Raw genomic sequence first — 19,679 nt, 5'->3', positions numbered from 1 at the left:
GAGCTGGTACTGGGGAGCTCCCGCCCACAGGTGAGAACAGTATTCCATGTGGGGCCGAATTTGCGCTTTATAGAGTTGCAAGCGGTGGCCCGGAATATTAATTAATAATTGAATAATATACTAAATATTAAATATTCTTAAATTATTAACGTTAAATATTTATTATTAATTATTTAATATTTTTAAAAAATAAAGAAAGCCAAATAAGTATAACTTCTTACGCGCGTACATAAGTACACGCAGCCTTTTTTTTATTTAAGGAATAGATAAAATAACCATGTTTGCCTATAACAGTGTAAATCAATAAATTTCAATATAGAAATCCAAACACACAAAAGTTATACCTATCCTTTAATTATTTCATATTAAATTTAAGATACATATCTTCTGTCAAACTATAATGACGTTATTTAAAAAACCCAATACGACCTTACGGAAAAATAGATGAAAAAAGTGAACCATAAATATTCTAAGCATAGCAGTTTGAGTTAAGTGCATATGCGTAACTTATCGCTGTCACTGTCATGTGTCAAGTGACAAACCACATAAAGTATTAGTATAATCGATAATAAACAAGACATAACTTTTAAAGTTTATGAGATAAAATTTATCTATAAGACTTGGGTAGGCGTCCTACGGTATTGGATTCTGAATATTTATGCATTTAAGGGGAATATGTAAAATTTAAATATGCAATGTAAAAATTATCTCTTAAAAGCGCTGTCGATTTTATATTAGAAACAGGTAGTCAAATTAATAATAATGGATACTTTAAAAACTCCATCCATACCATCTTTGCTAGATTCTGATATTGAATCAGTGGGAAGCTTTCGCTATGATGACTTTGAAGAAGTAAGTAACTATGCAATAACTACTACTGTAACTAGTTTTTCCATTAACAAATACAAAACAACTATTTTGTTCAATTAATGAAAACCATAATAATAAATTATGTTTTTTTTTTAAGTTGGATGAGGAAGAGTATGCACTACCGGCTAGTGAAGCACCAACTTTAGAAGAAATCTTATCATCTGATGTTAATGAACAAACTGAAGTAGAATTGGCTGAAGAAGTGACTGAGAAAGAAGCTAAGGAACCTGCAACATGTTCTGCTTTACAAGTTGATTTCTTGCAAGCAGTCTCACAACAACTTACACAAGCAGAGGTTAAAAAATATATGTTTTTTCTAAAATGTTTAAATAGTGCATCTTATAAAAAAAAATTGTCTTGTTAATAAAATTGTGTTATAATTAAGACTTGTTTAAAAAGAAACTAGATTGATTGAAATGAGTCAGTGAGCTTATTACATGATAGTTATAAGATATAAATTGCCTTTAGGTATTATATTCCAAACAGGCCAAACTACAATTGGTATCACAAGTTATTAGTTGCCTAATAGGTCGCATTTTTATTAGATTAATTTATTGGGTTTTTTTTTTCAGGAAAGATCTTCTGCTGGACCAGCTACTGCTTTAAGTGTAGGGAGCAATGGTAGACTAACTGTTGGCACTGCTCATGGGCATTTATTATCATTTCATGATCAGACATTAAGGTGGGTATGTAATGGCAATGGAGATTGTGGTGCAGTCACTTGCCTGGCATATAATTATGACAGTACCCGTCTTTTAGTGGGTTTTGCAAGAGGGCATGTTTTCCAGTATGAAAGTATACAAGGTGTTGTATTACGTAAAATTACACTAGGGGGAGATACTTGGGGTATTTTGAGAGTAACATGGGCAGGTACAGCTGGATTAGCACTGGACACAGGTGGTTCAGTGTGGCTTATAAGATTTTCAAGGCCATTAGGAGTTCGATCTGCAAAAGTATCCTGCCTGTTCTCTGGTGCAAGAGGGGAAGTTTTGGCTATGGCTGCGAGAGATGCCAGAATATTAGCTTTGGTTACTCACACTCGTGTTATAGTTGTGGCTGGAGGACAGGCTGCTGGAGTACGTATAGCCAAACACTCAAACTTGATGCCTGTGATTGAATGGTTTGATCCCAACAACCGCTTACTAGTATGTGCCAGAGGCTTAGTGCTGCAATGGCTTACTGTAACTATAACTGGACCAGGAAGTAAGTTAGGACTCAAGCCTGTAAAAAGAGTAGAATTAAAAACTTCACCTTTGTGGCTTGGGTGGCTTGGTGGCAGTTTGACAATATTTGATTCTGAAGAGAAACTCCATCTTTGGGGTGATGACTATGATAAACCATTGGATTTGTCTCATATTGAACCTGTATATGCTTCTGCATTTTTTAAGGTAATTAAAATTTTGATTTGTACAATAATATGTTTTTGGAAATAAAATATTTTTATTTAAGACTTAAAGGGAAATTATTTTAGGGACATTGGACAGACGGTCGAGTATCGCAGGCCATGTGTAAAGCCGGTGATAGTGCTTTAGCTGGCGTAAGCGTTTCTGAAGGGACATTGTCTATTCTGGGACGTCGTGGCATTGTCAGAATAGGCCCCCGTGATATTCTATCTAGGGCTCAGGCATTCATGGCTTCAGGACATCATTTACAAGCACTAAAATTGCTTTGCTCCACTCAAGGACCAAAAAGCAGCGAGCTTGCAAGTGAATTCGTTATAAATATTTCCGAACGACCGCATATACTTAACAATAAAAACGTAGCAGTGCAAGTTGTTAAATTGTGCTTTAAATTTGGACTGACGTAAGTTTTAATGTGGTTTGCTTTCTAGTAAGCCCAATAATTCTCTAATACTTTCATTCTAACCGACTCACTAAGGAACCATTATATTTCTCAATTGTCAACATTTTTAATATGTTTAACTGAAGTTCCACTCCTATTGGTGCTTGTATGATGAATGCCATTCTCGATAAATATTTTACAAAATATATTTATTACAGTGACGAATTATGGTCGTGTCTATGGGAAAATTGTTCGCAAGAAAATGCGTTTGTAGAGGCACTTGGAGATGCTGCTGTCCGTGGTGACATGGCTAACAACCCGCCAACTCCAGATTTTACTCAGGTAATTGACAACAGTTTTGAAATATGGCTCACTTGTTTAAAAATAAATTTAGTGAAAGTTGGTATTATAAATTGGCTGAAGAATTTTGACTTATTATTTTATACAAGTCTATGGCATAAGTTTCTAGTTTGCCTAAACCTTAATTAATCATTATCATGCGGGGGTGCACATATAAGAAAAATATGCCCCGCACAGTACAAGCGGTTATATTATATAATTATATGAGGCATAATTTTTTTCAGGCGTTAATGGAGAGGTTGGCCGATTTCGAGCCAGATCTAGTTGAACGTGTAGTCGCATCTTTACCTCTTACAGCCATAGACCCACACCGCGCCAGTTTGTTTACGCGGGAAAGGAAATTATGGCGGGGCGTTGCGGCTATTGCTGCTGCTCTAGGTACGTTACGTACTTATATAAAAAACCATTTTACTAGGGTTAGGGTTAGATTTTTGTTGACAATATTTATGGCTCTCGGGCTCAATTAAGATTTTTTGACTTTCTGAAACACAGACTTATTCTATATACGTAGATTACATCTATGTAGTGTTAAACTTTGTTCAAAAATAAAATTAAATATTTTCCCTCCATAGCTTTTATATATTTTAATACTTAAGCAAAGGAATAATTGCGATAAATTTTGTTATAAAGATTTTAAAATTGCGGATGAATATTTAATAGCCGTATGAAGTTTCTGAATGAGATTGTTGAGGTTAATGTTCAAACAAAAGAAGAAAGCGTTAATTATACTTTTTTACTGTATATTGTTTGTTAGTACAGATGGATGTAGCGGTGCCATGCGCGAACTAGTCCAATACGTAGATCCTGAGTGTAGATTGCGTAGCAATTGTCAATGCGCGGGTGGGGCGCTAGTTCTTGCAGCGGCTGACGCGTTGGCCGCTCGTTCGCCCGCTTGTAGACCACTTCCCCCACACGCAAAGCCATCGGCGAGACACGACGCCCTACATACGCTGCTTCATGAGGAGGTAAGCGTACAACGTGATCCATTAATGTCTTAATGGACGGATAAACTATGTCTCGTTTATGTTGCCTCCACATTATTATAATTAATTTTACGTTGTTGTCTACCAAAGAATGTGTACAACGTGTAAAAATCTATTGATATCGATTTTTAAACCTTTTTTTTTGTTTACATTACAAAATAGCAGCTGGACTTTAGAAATTATGTACTAGACCTGTATTCATGAGTTTCACAATGTTTACTTTAACATACAATACTGACACATATGTTTGTCCTGTAAGATTTTTATACACATATTTATATTTAGACACATGAACGTTTTTACGATAGCATTTAACGAGCGATATTAATACTTGTAATGCTAATTAACGCAACTTTTTGAATTAAACCCCTAATCACTCGTTGCATATACCAATACAAAATAGACGCCAGGCCAAATGCTAAAGGAAACTTTAGCATTTGATGCACTTAAAATGTTCTATTGTTTAATTATTATTTAGTAGTGAATTGTTTCCTATACGCTGACGACCAAGTGATACTTGCGGCTTCGATGGGCGAATTGCAGAAGCTGGTAATAGTTAAAAAAACGCTTTAAGTGTTTGATGATGAAAGTAAACATAAGAAAAACAAAATCTATGGTATTTGAAAGAGGTGTCAAAAGGACTGTATGCGATATTTTGTTAGATGAAGAAGAGATTAAGTTCGTGTACCTAGGCTGAATTTTTACTTCGAATGGAAAGTATGACGACGGTAGTGAATGTTGGATGAGGCATAGAAAAAATTGAAGTCAAATAAATGCCGTGGAATGACGTTAAGATTTATGTATGTGTGGTATAACATTGCGTGATAGGATAATAGTGATGTACGTGAGCAGTATGTGTTACGTAATTCTTAGGTGGTTTGACCATGTAGCGCTGATGGATAAGAAGAGTTCAGCCAGTTCTTCAAACTCAAAATATCTTTATTCATACAGGTAAACAAGTACACTTATGAATCGTCACAAAGAGGTTAAATTAATTGTAAATTTACATTTACTACCAGTTCGCAAGTCAAGGGCGTAGAGCGGGCAAGAAGCCCGTTTCTTGCCAGTTCTTTTTACCAAATAATGTAAATTTAACGTCATTTCTGTTGATGTTCATATTAAGTATACGTAGGTAACCACGTATATGAATAAAATTATTTTGAGTTTGAGAGGTTAACAAGTAGGATATACAAAGCGACCGAGGATGGTGAGATGTTGGGTAGGCTTTGTCGTACATTCCTGGACCAAATCCAGGAGAATGCTGCATGCATAGTGAATGTCATGAAAATGGATGAAGCGAGAGAAGTATGTCAGGACTGTAGCAAATGGAGATCCATGGTGTCTGCCTTCCCTTTTGGGAAAAAGGCGTGATAATTTAAAATAAATAAAATATATTTCTTAAAATACTGTTTCTTGTCTTAACCAAAACCAAATAGGCAATTTAGGACTTATAGAGAACATGTTCCTAACAGGGTGAAATGAGATGTCCGCTCCGTGCCCTAGTAGAACATGAAACGAGCGCGGCAGTGCGGTTAGTAGAGCAGTGCTCCCGAGACCCGCCCTTCGCTGGCCCTTTAGGGAAACAAAACCGCCTTAGAGTCGCACGCGCCTTGATTTCCTATTCAGTGCACATACAGGTTAGTAAATTAAATGCAGGAAAAAATATAATATTTTATTGTATTTACATTGCATTGAAGAAATAAATAAAATATATTAGTATAATGTTCTGTTCGTCCTGCTTTTTTAAACATAAAAATTATGCAAGACAATTGTAATTTCAGGAGCCTGACAGAAAATTAGAAATCTTGCAATTTATTACGGGACAATTGAGCAACGGATCTCTTCCACTGGATCAGGACCTGATCGAGAAAGTAAAAGATCTGGCTTGCAGCATACCGGGAGAAAAAGCCGAGCGCGCTTGGCTCGACGTCCTACTACGACTCAGGGGACACCGTGAACGTCTACTACAGCACTACCGAGACGCTTTGCCCAGACCGCGGCTTCTCTGGAGGATAGACAGCCTACTTAATAAACACGAGCTCGCTATCAAAGAATTCTTTGACATCGAAAACCCGTCCGAACGGGACGTCGACGAACTATTTGAGTACATTCAATCGCGAATAGAGGTCGATTCGGCGGCAAAGACCCAACTGCACGAGTATCTTCCCGCGTTGATCAAACTGCGGCCCAACGCCGCCGCGAGCCTGCTCACCGACGAGGCCATGGAATCTCTCGCCCCCGTCGTGAAACAATTGACCCCAGAGCGCACTCTCGAGTTCGGTAAGTGCCTGCTCGACATGGAACGCCTGACGGGCGACGTCGCCGCCCTCTACTTGCGCTGCCTCTGCGTCACCCGACCCGCCGAAGTCAAACACTTTCTGAGCGCTCACGCCGGGATCGTGCGGCCCGAGGACGCGCTCTCTCTAGTCAAAGAGTTGGGGCCGAAACACGCGGAGCCCGTGTGCCTCGAGGCGGTAGGGGACCACGCCGGGGCGCTCGACGCCTCGCTCCGCCTGATCCGAAACGCCTCCGAGGAGAACAGGCCCGCGCTGGCCGTCGAGGCGAGCGAGCTGTGCGTGAGGATCGCCCCCACGGTCCCGCGTAGCGTCGCCGCCGAAATGTGGACCCGCCTCGTGCGCAGCGTAGACGCTCTGCCCCCGGCCACGTTGTTCGAGGCGGTCGCGTACATGCCGCTCGAGGAGTTGCTCGTTAAATCGTGTAATTCCGCACAGGTGAGGAGCATCCTGGCGGACGGAGCGAGCGGCCGGGCCATGTGGCAGTCCGCGAGGAGGATAGCGGGCCGTGAGGCGCACGAGGCGCTCGCGAGGGCTCTGAGTGTTGCGAGGCGAGGTCTGAGAGTTCAGGGCCGCTGCGTGCGGTGCGGCGAGCCTCTGGAGTCACGCGTGGGCGTCCGGACGGCGCATTGCTCGCGGGCCTTCCACGCTGACTGCGAAGTGTCCCCTGTGTGCGAGTGCGGGCGGCGCCTTCCCTCGGGCTTGCTCACCCTCCCTCCTCTCGCCGTGCCCCGCCCCGTTCCTCCGCAGCAGTTCAAACTTCTTCTTGTGGCTCCTCCGCGACCAGACTTAGAAGGACTAGTGTAGCCGTAAATTATACAGGAACTATTTATAGACATTATTATTGTTATTTAAGGTTATGTTTAAGTATAAAGTTTATTAATATATTATTAAATATTTATAAATCAATTTAATTAATTATTACTTAAAAAATATATATTCCCAAAAATAAAACATCACACCTCCTGTGCAACAATTTGACTAACAAAATTGTAAGAAAGATATGTGCGCGCATGTCCAGAGTAATGTCTTGGAACCTATAGTAGTTGTCACGAGTGGCCATGTAATATAAAATAAATAAGTTTTTAAAAGCTTTCCCTGATTTAATGATATACAGCATAGGTGCTATATGTAATAGTTAACACATTTCAGAGTTAAGAATAGAACACAGGCAACTAAAGTGAGGAGCATGCGGTGTCAACAGGGTCCCACTCAATGTACTGACATCGGCCACATTTGTTAGAAATGGGCACTACACAGATTTTCATTTTGTCTTACATTTATTGCATATATATAAGAAAATTTGCCTTTAATGTAAAAAATTTAAATTTTCAAAGAAAAACTATTATTAACCAACCTTGTTATACAAAACAAACTTTGAGTATGGTCAAACATCCAAACAGTTAGTTCAACAAAAGTTTTTTACTGTGTATACGGTTAAGGAAAACAACGCAAGGCAACCGGCTTGTCTGAGACCAAAAATCTACAAAAAGTTCTCGAGTGTGTCGTAAAATATATAGCTGAAACGATTAGTAGTACATAAAACTACTATATAGCACTAATATAAAATTATCATGTTACAATGTTCGTTCCCATAATCCTCCGAAACGGCTCAACTTATTGTTATGAATTTTTTTATGCATATTAAGTAAATCGGCTATGATACATTATACAAAGATACATACAACCCTTAATTTTCACCCCTCTATGATCAACCCCTATTTTTTTGTTATCTGAGGGTTATATAGAGAAAATTCACAGAAAAACCTACAAAAATTTTCCATTCTAGAAAACCGAACAGTTTCTGCATCTGCATAGCAAAAAAAAATGTTAAAATTTTACATTGACTCATGGACAATTCAATGGGATTACGAAAAATGTGTAAATCGAGGAAGTCGTTATATTTAGGTTGCACTGTATGTTTAGGTTAGATTTACCCTTAGAAATTGAAAATGTTTTTTCAAACTCTCAAGAGTACCACTGTTATTTAATAAAACCACTAATATAACTATATACTATTTATTACGTTTCAATCATTCATAAAACAATACAATGTAATGAGCGATAAAAATGTAATCTTAAACTCTATAGTATTTGTAGGTGTGCATAAAGGAAAAGTCTATATTAAAGTAAAAATTATCAGATTTTACAACCTTGAATCGACAAGGTTTAAGTAGAACGCAAACTATCAGTAAAACACATTGGTAGAATGTTAGTATAAGATACAGGAAATTATGCTATTGTTGTATTTTTTTCTAGCACGATTCTTGCGCGTATTAGCAGTTGAGCATAATACAATTATATAGTGTTCTACTCATAGTACAAAATTCATAAAAGGTCACAAATTTATAAAGGATTAAAGTTGGAAGATCATTCGAAATTCGTTCTCACACACTAATTATGATAAAGATTATTTTTCTTATAATTACCTAAATATATAATTTTAATATAAACGCGATAAATCGTTTTTTCTTATAACTTTGGGATCCTTATAAATGTGTTTTTTTTTTACTATAGACATAATATTATAATCTATGGTAGGTACATATAGATGTTTCAATTGCACATGACGTAGGCTAAACATAGGTGTGAAGAAATAAGCCCCTTAAACCGAGATCAGATCAAATTATATGTGATTTCTAATAAATAAAAAATTTGTGATACATTATAAATCATCGAGCGGCTCACACCCCTGAGATCGTTCGTTCAAATCCCGGCTGAGCACCAATGACTCTATCATTCTATGTGCATGCATTGCTTTCTCTTACAGTCAATGTTTACATCATCAAAAATCTACGACATATGGCTGGCTTAGAAGCTTACAATAGAAAATTTTATTTTTATATTGCAACCCAAAAGAGTGGAAAAGAACATTTGTAGTAAGCAAGTCCAAATATTTAGCTAAGCCTATATATATAAAATTTATGTATGGGGGGTTTGGCATTAAAAAAAGTACACACCTATCTTATGACATGATATTAACCATATTATTGTACTAAGGTCTATTAAGACGGCGTTAATGATCGTTTTGCAATGCAAATAAATTATTATGTCTTGAGCCCCGTCAACAATGACATATCAGAATCTCTTTTGTAACTTTTAGCTAAATTCGGGACTTTTCGGGTTATCTAAAACTGTCATGTTTCATATACAATATATTTCATTACTAAAAGGTTAAAAGGTCAAGTTCAGGTTGGAGATTTCGGAATACAAACATTTGTTGTAAGTAAAAGGAAAAAGTAACAAGGACCATATCCTTTCATCATTTAGATAGAACACAAAAAACCTTTTCGGAATACAAACATTTGTCACCGTAAGTAAAAGGAAAAAGTAACAAGGACCCATATCCTTTCATCATTTAAATAGAACACAAAAAACCTATGTATAGTTACATAAACTGTATTGTTGGCTAAATATTCCAAATACCATAAATCATCAAAATGGTGATGATTCCTTTTTGAAAGAAAGAAAATAATATTAATCAATTTATAATTAGTTCAGCTTAGTACAATTTAAAGTAATCGGTAATTTACTGATTTATTATAATATTATTTATTTTTTGACAGATATGAACATCAACAAAAATGATTCATATATGTTAAATATCAAGAATATACCGGCTTATATATACTAGTATCTACTAATTCACCTTAAACATTCACAAAAAAAAATCTTATTACAAATAGCTATAAGAACGTTTTGCTGTCAATCGCCTCATTCAGCATCATCATAACGCACTCTGAAACGAAAGCAATAAAATATATACACAAGAAATCAATTGATTTGTGAACAACATCTACCAATCTGTGTCAAACGACACAAAGTTCTTTTTCAGGACGAATGATGGCACATCTCCCTCGATTCTGATAGGTCAAGAAATTGTTGTCACTTGTGTGACGCGATCAAAACCTAGAATGTTGCGTCGCTAATAAAAAAATCGCGAAAAAATTGCAATACGAAAGTATTAACACGCTCGCTATAACAGTTTCGATGCTATCTTACCGTTGCCTTTGCCCCTTGCGTTTGCTGAGACGACGTCCCGTCGAGTGTGCTTGAAGAGTGAATCTGTTAGTGCTCTCCCGTGACACTCGAAGAGTAGGCGCCTCAATCAATTGCGCCGCATCTACCTATAATCACTTCTATCGTTTCATCATCGCATTTTAGCATATTAATTTGTATTTAGGTGATTGTGTGTAATGTTCAACAGCTGACAAGACAACATACAACAAGCCCTAGCTATAGATGAAGTTAAGAATATTAAACAAAAAAATTACTTACTTTATCCATGAATTTTTTAATTAAATCCGGACAGTTTAAATTCTTCTCTGGTTCCCAAGAGTCAAATTTGTTGGACCACCCTTTCCAATGGATGAGAAACTCTCGTTGGCCATTCTTCTTGCGATGAACTTCTAATATGCGGTCCACCTTAAATATTATATTTTAAACATAATATATTTGAATATATTAGGACAGTAAAGAAAACACCAACAGGATACATACAGAATACAATTTACATAATAAGTCCATGAGTATGGGGCAAACATATTTGTCTTGTTATATATTTAAAATAAATACTTTAAATTTTTTTGTTAAGTTGAATTATTTTACATAATTTTAAATTTAACCGACATTTTGCGTGCTTTACAGTGTGCATGGTCATGGTGACTAAAGACAAGAACTTACTTCATACTCAGCATTTTCATCTGCTTGTTGGCTGTCCCAGCTTGTTTTGGTTCTTTTTGCTGGAACCTTGCTTTCTTTCTTTTTAGATTTCCTCTTGCCTTTCTTTATAGGATTTTCTTTCTGCAATTTTATTAAATACAGATTTAATATAAGAATATATTAAATTTAACAATCTAAAGGTAAATATTAATAAAATAGATATAGCTTTGTTAAATTTTAATTCTGTACAATATATGTATATGTGAACTAGAATTGTAATAGAAAAATTATAAGTTACATATAAATGCTGTTAAATGTAATAACAAAAAGATGAAATGGAAATACATAGCATATTAAATTTGGACTAAATTTTCTTGTTCTTGTCCTTAAATCTCTAAAAAAAAACAACATGTTTTATACTCACTTCTTCGTTATATTTACTAACAATATCAGGACATGACAATGTGTCATGTGGCTCCCAAGAATCACTATCTGCACTGAATCCTTTCCATCGTATCAAATAGTGAAGCTTACCTTTGATTCTTTTTGAATCTATTATGCTTTCAACCTAAAACATTTAATAAACTAATAAATATTGTCTGTTTAATTATTACAACTTAAGTCATTTACAGAATCGGTGACCTCATATTCTTCTTCATCATCTTCTTGTTTGGATTCTCTAACAGTCTTTCCTTTTTTAGCTTTGCCTTTGGCCTTACTTTTTGTAGTTCTTTTTTTCGTTTCTTTAGACACTTCGGAATCCTCATCACTATTGACGTTATTTTTTGTTTCAATTTCTTCATCATTGTCGTCTTTTTTACCTTTTCCACCCTTACTTTTCCTGGATTTACTTCTGGATCTACTGGTATTATGCTCGGAGTCGCCTTCGTTGATACCATCACTTTGTTTGGATGCCTCACTTTCATTCTGCTCTCCTGATTGGTCCGCTTCTGGTTGATCGTCGTTAGCAAGCGAACCGGAGCCGTTCGTTGAAGAAACGACATCATCGTCTGTTCTGCTTTTCGATATTTTACGCATCCTGAATTTCGGAATGTAGACAATAATGAACTTTAAAATCTATTCTTGCCAAGCCAAATATGGCTTCACACCATTAAAATAGTAAACTCGGCTTATTTATTACAAACCCAAAGAAAAGGAGGGAATCAGAATAACATTGATAATAATTATGTACGACGCGGTTACATTCCACAGATTACCGACTATACTCATAGACGGTAGACCTGTAAACATAAGTTTGTGTGATACTCTGCTCAATCTAGTTATTCTATTGTCTATACTATGCACGTAAAAAGCGCGGGAAACTTCGTTCATGGTAGACGTATTTTTCACGGTGGTGAAAATTTAATTTAATTTTACTAGTTAAAACGCGTAATGTAAATTATTATATGTAAAATTCTATGAACGAGCCACCCCCGTGGGATCAAATGTATCTGTTGTTTCACAAGATGAATTCGACAAAATGGAAACATAGGTATACTAGTTCTTTTCATGAAAGAAGACCGCCAGACGCAGCGCTGTAATCGCATGACGTAATGTTGCCATTTATGAGTTAAAAATTTACCTATTTTACATTTAGCATATTTAATTAATCAAATAACAAACCAAATACTATTTTCTGCATACTTCGATTCAGTATTTCTGTGATGTAAAAAGTATATTTTTATTTACTTATACAAGCGGTGGGGTTGGGTGTGAGAGTGATGCACCCGAATCTGATGATACTGATTATGCAGGAGTCTCGGGGACCTTGATTAAAACACCTACAAGTGATTTTAGCTGCCGGAAATGCGTCAAAGTATTAAAAAAAAAAAGTTTTGTGAAATGTATTGAAATTTGTAAACAATCCGCCATTATCTACTTTTCTATTGGTTATAAGTGATGTGACATTTTCGTTTTCTATTGGTTATAACTTATAAGTGATGTGACATTCTCGGTAAATTAATCGAATCGATTATTTCCTCATTTGTTAATTTTAAAGTTGAACCTAATTTAACCATTACTTGTCAAATGTACATGCATTACATTAATTTCATGTTTCAATTAGTGTATGGTTCCGAAAATTTTTAAATTATTCAAAAAGTACCCAAAACCGAATCAGAGCACCCCACTATCCACGTGGTCTTGTCTGCCTTACCCCTAGAGTGTATATAAATAATCGGAGGCGCAAAGGAAGAGCAGCCCCCACCCGCTGTAACAAAGCACAGGCATAACCAAAAAGCCGAGGTTGCGGAAGCTTGAATAAAATGCCTGTGCTTTGGTACGCAAGGGTGGAGGGGCTGCATTTCCCGTGGCGCCGGAGCTGTCCAAAAACCAATTATTATTTAGATCGATTGGTTAGTATATGAATATTTTTTTAAATAACTGTTCAACTGAAACTCGAAATCGAATACAAAATCGAATACTAAAATCGATTTTTACTTTAAAAAAATAGATTATTTTTCACATCCCTATTCATTTTATAAACGCAAACGGCCATTTCGAATGTGGATTTTGCCAGAACAGTGTGTGTTCACAGTGATCAAGTGCAAAATATCCGTTAAAAAGTCGTTACTTTTTACTTTTTTTTTTGAAGTGAAACTTCTTTAGAATCGTTGTGATTCCAAACCGGATGCAACGGAAAAAGCGACAGTAAAAAAAAACAGACACATAAATTAATAGGATTTGGCGTGAGAGAGAGTGAGATAGGAGGCATTATACAGTGTATAAACTTTAAATTAGTGTCTATTTGAACATTTTCTAAAATAAAAAACTGATTTGATGAAAATTAAATAAGTAAGTCAAGTAAGTAGTTTAATTATAAAATTAGATTATTTATCAATTTAATTACAAATCATTAGTTATAGAAACTTTTTGAAGTGAAAACTTCGTACTACACTTAATTAAAAGTTTATACACTGTATAATGCTTCCTATCTCACTTTCTCCCACGTTGGATCTTGTGAATTTATTTCAAACTTTTATTATTTTAGTTTTTACCAAATTAAAGATTGATATTAAAGTTATAAATAAAAATTTAACATTAAAATATATATTTTTTAAAAGAAAAGATCCTACATTTAGATAGAGAAAAAGTCTAATTTACATATTTTAATTATAAAAACTTTGTTTTTGAAGGTTTCACTTCTACCACGTGTGAATTGGACACATGATTTTTTTTTTCATTCATTTTGAAAAATTAATGAAAAACACACTTTGTTTAATGGACAAATGAAAAACGAACATTGTTTAGTGGTATTAAACACCTTGATTCTTTTATTCCGCTTCACAAAACTCTTTCACCTTCAATATCATTTCTCGAGCCGAAATTTTTACACCTTTTGGCATTGTAAACAATCTTTAAAATGCACTAAGCTAGTTGACGAACGATAACATGGCTGACCTGTCAATTTTAGTTCCAAAAATCTCCGCGGGACTTTTTTCATGAAAAGGACTCTATAGTGCTTTTCATGAAAGAAGTCCCGCGGATATTTTTGGAACTAAATTTGACAGGTCGGCAATGTTGTCATTCGTCGATGTTATCAAGTTCGTTTGTTGTGGTAGATTTTTGTGATTTTTTAACTAGCTTAGTGCATTTTAAATATTGATTACAATGCCAAAAGTTGTAAAAAGTTCGGCTCGAGAAATGATATTAAAGGTGAAAGAGTTCTGTGAAGCGGAACATAAGAATCAAGGTGTTTTAATACAACTAAACAATGTTCGGAAGAGAATTGCCGCCATAACAGGTACTTTTTAGAGTTGCCATTTAATATTTTTTTGCTGTATTTATGGGACTTTTATGATATAAATTCGTTTTTGCGACAAAATTGAACAAATACATAACGTGATGAAACTAGGTAACTGAAATTAAAACATATATTACATAAGCATAAACTTAAAGTTATTATTATTTTTAATTGTTCATAATTTAATTGCAGGTGTGTCAGAGAAAACTGTAACAAGAATTACAAACGAAGGTATTGTAACAACAGTGGCATGTACTTAGAAAAAAATTGTAACCCGACAATAATGCAATAAAACTCTGAATAAAAAATTGTATTGCTTTTCTTTACCCTATTTTCTCATCTTTTCCCTGTAAGTAGGTAGAACACCGCTAATATAAGTAAATAAAAATATACTTTTTACATAACAGGAATATTGTTTCGAAGTATGCAGAAAATAATATTATTTGATAAATTACATCTGCTAAATGTAAATAAAATAGGTAAATTTTTTACTCATAAATGGCAACATTACGTCATGCGATTGCAGCGCCGCGTCTGGGGGACTTCTTTCATGAAAAGGACTATACTTTAAAGGTTAACTAGGGAGAATCAAGATTGTAGAGTGTAGATAGAGACTAGAGTAGACATTAGAGTTTAGACAATTACTATGCCAGTAGGGATGTGACATTCTGCATAAAAAATCGATTAATAAATAATCGTTTTTTTTTAATAATCGACTTTTTCCAAATTTTTGAATTAATTTCAAAATAAACACCCTAAATATTTTATTTTTCATGGTTTTTTTAATTAAAGATATACAATAGAAATTAAAAAAAACAAATTAACGTTTAAGAATAATCAAAATCGAAATTAACTTAATCTCGTTTTGATAGATTTTAGGTGAAATTTGATAAATGCTGCAGTATTTTTGTTGTCTTTTTAATTGTATGTAGTCTTGTGCTGCTGAATAAATTTATTTTACTTTTAGTTTTATCATCCTTTCGATGTTTTACAAAAAAACAATGCATCTTCAAAGAATCGGATTCAATGTATCGCATTGTAAACATCGTTGTATATCGAATATCCCTAATAGTTCGAGGTCCAGATTATAAAAGACCAGACGTTATGTCGGGAGTTGGCAGATAAAAAATCGCCTATGATGGATTTTCAATTATAAAAATCGCGTAAAAAAATCGATTTTTACTTTTTAATATATCGAACTTAATCGATTTCTTTAATAATCGATTATTTTTCACATACCTATATGCCACTAGAAGGATCTATTTAAAGGTTACTCTGTAGTTTTTCTAATTTGAGAATTCTATTTTTAATACATAAAATTAACTAAACTGATTAGTTTAAGAAAATTTTCTTGTCTGGAAATTGTAGTTATTAAGAATAGCTTGACTTTAAAGTCAAAAATCTCGATTATACTTTGTGTAACACTTAATGACACCATGACTGCTAGAGGTAATATAAAAAACTCTCGAATGCATTTTAAATTTCAAAATGAGTCGAATATCGACTACAAAGGAACAAAACCAACAGCCGAGCAATCATCAATTTTTGAAGTTTTGGTCTTAATGATTGTGCATCTTTGCAAAAAAGTGTTATTCTTTGATACAAATTTAAAAATTGCAATTTATTTAGGTGCACTTTTTTTACTTTCACTTATAGCAGACGTACTTACGTTTCCCAAAACATACTTTTCGAGAAGTGATAACATTTTTAATCAATATTTTGTGAAAATTGGCTGGTTTTGGACACTATTTTTGTCTGTTCCATATGTTGTACTCACAGCTTACACTATTTGTTGTGGGAAGAGAAAAGTAATTCTTACTTCTCATTTATCAAGATTATTAATTGCTACAATATCATGGTACATGTGGACAACAGTTTTTAATATAATAGAAACAAAATATGGCAGATGCAATTCAAACAAATTTGAGAGCAAAGTAACCTGTTTGAAAAATGGACATTTCTGGAATGGCTTTGATATCTCTGGACACTGTTTTATATTGATATATTCCAGCCTAGTCATGATTGAAGAAGCTAAAGCTATTAATGGTTGGGAAAGAATAAAAGATTATATTAGAGATGAAAATTATTCAAGAAGTCAAAATGATAAAACACCAAGTCAAAACCCATTGAGGAATATAAAACCTGATGATTTGAATACTTTAAAGACTTCTTATGAAAAGTTTACACCATATGTTAGGGCACTTCTCATAGCAATTACTTGTCTTCAACTATTATGGGATATAATGTTAGTTTCAACTATATTATATTATCATATTATGGTTGAGAAGTTTATAAGTGGAATTATAGCTATATTATCTTGGTTTGTGACATACAGAGTATGGTATACAATTCCCAACATTATGCCTAAGTTGCCAGGACAAGGCCTGTTCAAGTACAATAGTGATAAACCAGTGCAAGCAAATATACCAACTCGAAAAAGAACTAGTTTAACTAATAGCAAACATTTTATGGGTATGCCCATTAATAAAATTCAGGAAAATGATACAACAGAAGATAGTAGATAAAATAAGGAAATTACTTAAGGTTTAGGGTGTCCTTTTTGTTTTGTTATGGGAAATAATAATTGTACAGTGGTTTTGTTGTAGCTTATATAATTGAGGTTGGTTATCTATGAGGTATATAAGTTTTAATTTATTTAATTCAGCAATGTTATTTCCATTTATTTTGCTGTAAATAACATTTAAATATTTATTTGTTTGTAATTGATGTGACTGTTATTACTGTAATAAACTTGTTTTTTTTAAATATTGACACCTGTTTTTAACTACATAATTTATTGACAAACACTGAAATGTGACAATTTTTATTTGCTTATCTACAGTATGATATTCTATTTAAAATAGTTATACAATAAATATTTTACTTGTTCAAAACAAATTACTCTTATAGTAAAGATAATACTGAAGTATAATTGAGATTAAGTTATTATGGAATAATTACATTATTATAAATGGAAGTACATTTGTGTAGTACTTCCAAAACACAGCCTAAAATTTTCTTAATACTTTATACTTTAATGTATAAGTTTTTTAAAGAAATAGGCCAATGCAAGAACCATTCCTACTGAGATAGCACCTGCTGCCCCAATATATGCGGGAGGCTGTGAAGTAACTATCATTTTTAAATGTACAGGCAGACCTGGTATTGTTTTTTTAAATGATTCTCGTTCCTTTACACGTTCAAAATATTGTTCAATATGAGGACGTATTCCTTGTGTCCAGAATCTGTCTTCCAGGCCTAACTCCCAGAGACGTTGAAGTAACACAGCTAAATTGATATCAGCAATACTAAATTGCTCACAGCACAGCCAATTTTCTGTAAATTAAATCGAGTATATATGAACATTTCAAAGTAAATGATAAGTTTGTTTTTATGAAGTTTATGTGAAATAATAAGCATGTATGATGACCAGAAGCAACCTGTTTCATATTAATATAAATAAAGCCTTCATTACTTTTGTCTATTACAATGGCTAAAATTTTAAGTATGCCTGTTTGATGATGTTCATGATAACACCCCTTTACCTTGATATTGTTTTGTTAATTGTTCTTCAACATGTGATAAAACATCATCCACTACATTTAATACTTTCAAATATTCGTCTTCATTTGTAATAATTTCATGCTTTCTATCTTGTATTTCTGCTTTATAAAGTAAAACATTTTCAGCTTTTGGATTTGCTTTTGCTAATTTTCGCAAATTTTTTGAGTTAGATAAATCACCATCTAAAAGAATAATTAGTTCATCATTGCTCTTTACTAATGCTATTATTTATATTATTCCCCATCAACATTAATTTAAATACATTACTTTTAAGTACTTCTCGGACAGGTAATATAAATGGCATTTTTGGTGTGCCACACAAGTGAGGGTGAAAGAATGAACCAACAGTGATAAGGCCTGCGGGTAAAGCCTCTATCATCTCTCGAAACATGTTGACATTTTTCATTACTTTGTGGTCTGCCGAAACGTTAATTAATGGGGGAGTTTCTGTAAATATGTAAATCATAATTTGCATATATAAATATAATTAGTGCTACTGAATTATTGTAAAAATAATAAACCTTGGTTTAGGTAAAATTCCAAGTAATCCAAAATTCTAGTTGAATCTGGTATTATAGCAGTATTAACTTTTAACACAGGAATTTCCCCTCTGGGATTTATTTCGAGAAACCATGAAGAATATTGCTCCCCTTTTGTTATATCGATTAACAGAGGCTCAAACTCTATATTTTTTTCATAAAGTGCCATTAAAACCTTTAAAAAAAAGAATAATTTTTTTAATAAAAATATTTTCTTAAATATATTCGATTTTTAAACAATTTCTATCATTTTAACATACCTTTTGAGAATAAAAGCTATAGTAGCTACAATATAGAAATATGTTTGTTTTAAATCCATTACTTATCGGAGTATTATTTGTTTTAGGATTTTGTAACTTTTCCACATATTTTTGTACATAATGCATTTCTGTTAAAACAATAACACCAAATCAAAGCACTTCTATTTACTACTGTGAGATATCTAATAAAACTTAAATTGTATTAATTTAACTAAATGAAAACTTCCGCAAAGTGTTAGCGATTTACGCAAAAAAATTTAAACACAACTTAAAAATACAGTCTACCAACTCTTCCAAATTAAAATCAGGTGATAATAATCTAGACATTTGGGTTTCCGGATCCTTTACAAAATTCTAAATAACATTTCCCGGTATGTGATCTGTGTATTATTATCCAAGAGTATAGCACAATAGCACTTATTAATCTTAATAAAAAAGACCAAATGATTTAGGTTTAATGTTTCCTCAATAAATTTTCTCCATATTTTAGGAAAACTGTCTACATCGCAGGAATACTGGGCGGTATTCTGTAATTATAAGCCAAATAGTGAAAAACTTTTTTATTAATTATTTTAAATAATTTTGCTTACAACATAACTGAAAATATCAAATAGAAATAGAAT

General features: G+C 33.8%; 4 protein-coding genes across 4 annotated transcripts; 2 read left to right on the top strand and 2 right to left on the bottom strand.

The window, feature by feature from the left end:
* Window positions 1–539: 539 nt before the first annotated feature.
* On the top strand, window positions 540–7,198 carry LOC125049448 (vacuolar protein sorting-associated protein 8 homolog). Its single transcript, XM_047648757.1, has 9 exons — window positions 540–852; window positions 968–1,165; window positions 1,443–2,258; window positions 2,342–2,673; window positions 2,871–2,994; window positions 3,237–3,390; window positions 3,772–3,977; window positions 5,468–5,632; window positions 5,777–7,198. The coding sequence occupies exons 1-9, from the start codon at window positions 763–765 to the stop codon at window positions 7,094–7,096; spliced, it is 3,405 nt and encodes a 1,134-aa protein (XP_047504713.1). The 5' UTR covers window positions 540–762; the 3' UTR covers window positions 7,097–7,198.
* Window positions 7,199–8,292: 1,094 nt separating this feature from the next.
* Window positions 8,293–12,176, bottom strand: LOC125049455 (chromodomain Y-like protein). The gene is made up of 6 exons (XM_047648764.1): window positions 11,594–12,176; window positions 11,376–11,519; window positions 10,973–11,092; window positions 10,568–10,714; window positions 10,292–10,416; window positions 8,293–10,028 (listed from the first exon to the last, which is right to left on the bottom strand). Exons 1-6 carry the CDS (start codon window positions 11,987–11,989, stop codon window positions 10,004–10,006), a joined length of 957 nt encoding a protein of 318 aa, XP_047504720.1. The 5' UTR covers window positions 11,990–12,176; the 3' UTR covers window positions 8,293–10,003.
* A 3,755-nt stretch (window positions 12,177–15,931) lies between these two features.
* LOC125049453 (acyl-coenzyme A diphosphatase FITM2) lies at window positions 15,932–17,465 on the top strand. Its single transcript, XM_047648762.1, has one exon. The coding sequence runs from the start codon at window positions 16,130–16,132 to the stop codon at window positions 17,216–17,218; it is 1,089 nt and encodes a 362-aa protein (XP_047504718.1). The 5' UTR covers window positions 15,932–16,129; the 3' UTR covers window positions 17,219–17,465.
* Window positions 17,466–17,501: 36 nt separating this feature from the next.
* On the bottom strand, window positions 17,502–19,658 carry LOC125049454 (ganglioside-induced differentiation-associated protein 1). Its single transcript, XM_047648763.1, has 5 exons — window positions 19,057–19,658; window positions 18,779–18,971; window positions 18,525–18,704; window positions 18,239–18,439; window positions 17,502–18,029 (listed from the first exon to the last, which is right to left on the bottom strand). The coding sequence occupies exons 1-5, from the start codon at window positions 19,180–19,182 to the stop codon at window positions 17,728–17,730; spliced, it is 1,002 nt and encodes a 333-aa protein (XP_047504719.1). The 5' UTR covers window positions 19,183–19,658; the 3' UTR covers window positions 17,502–17,727.
* Between the last annotated feature and the right edge of the window lie 21 nt (window positions 19,659–19,679).

This window comes from Pieris napi, chromosome 5 (assembly GCF_905475465.1).
Source record: "Pieris napi chromosome 5, ilPieNapi1.2, whole genome shotgun sequence".
Lineage (NCBI taxonomy): Eukaryota > Metazoa > Arthropoda > Insecta > Lepidoptera > Pieridae > Pieris > Pieris napi.
Note: the sequence above shows the minus strand (reverse complement) of the source record. Positions and strands in the feature narration are given on the sequence as shown.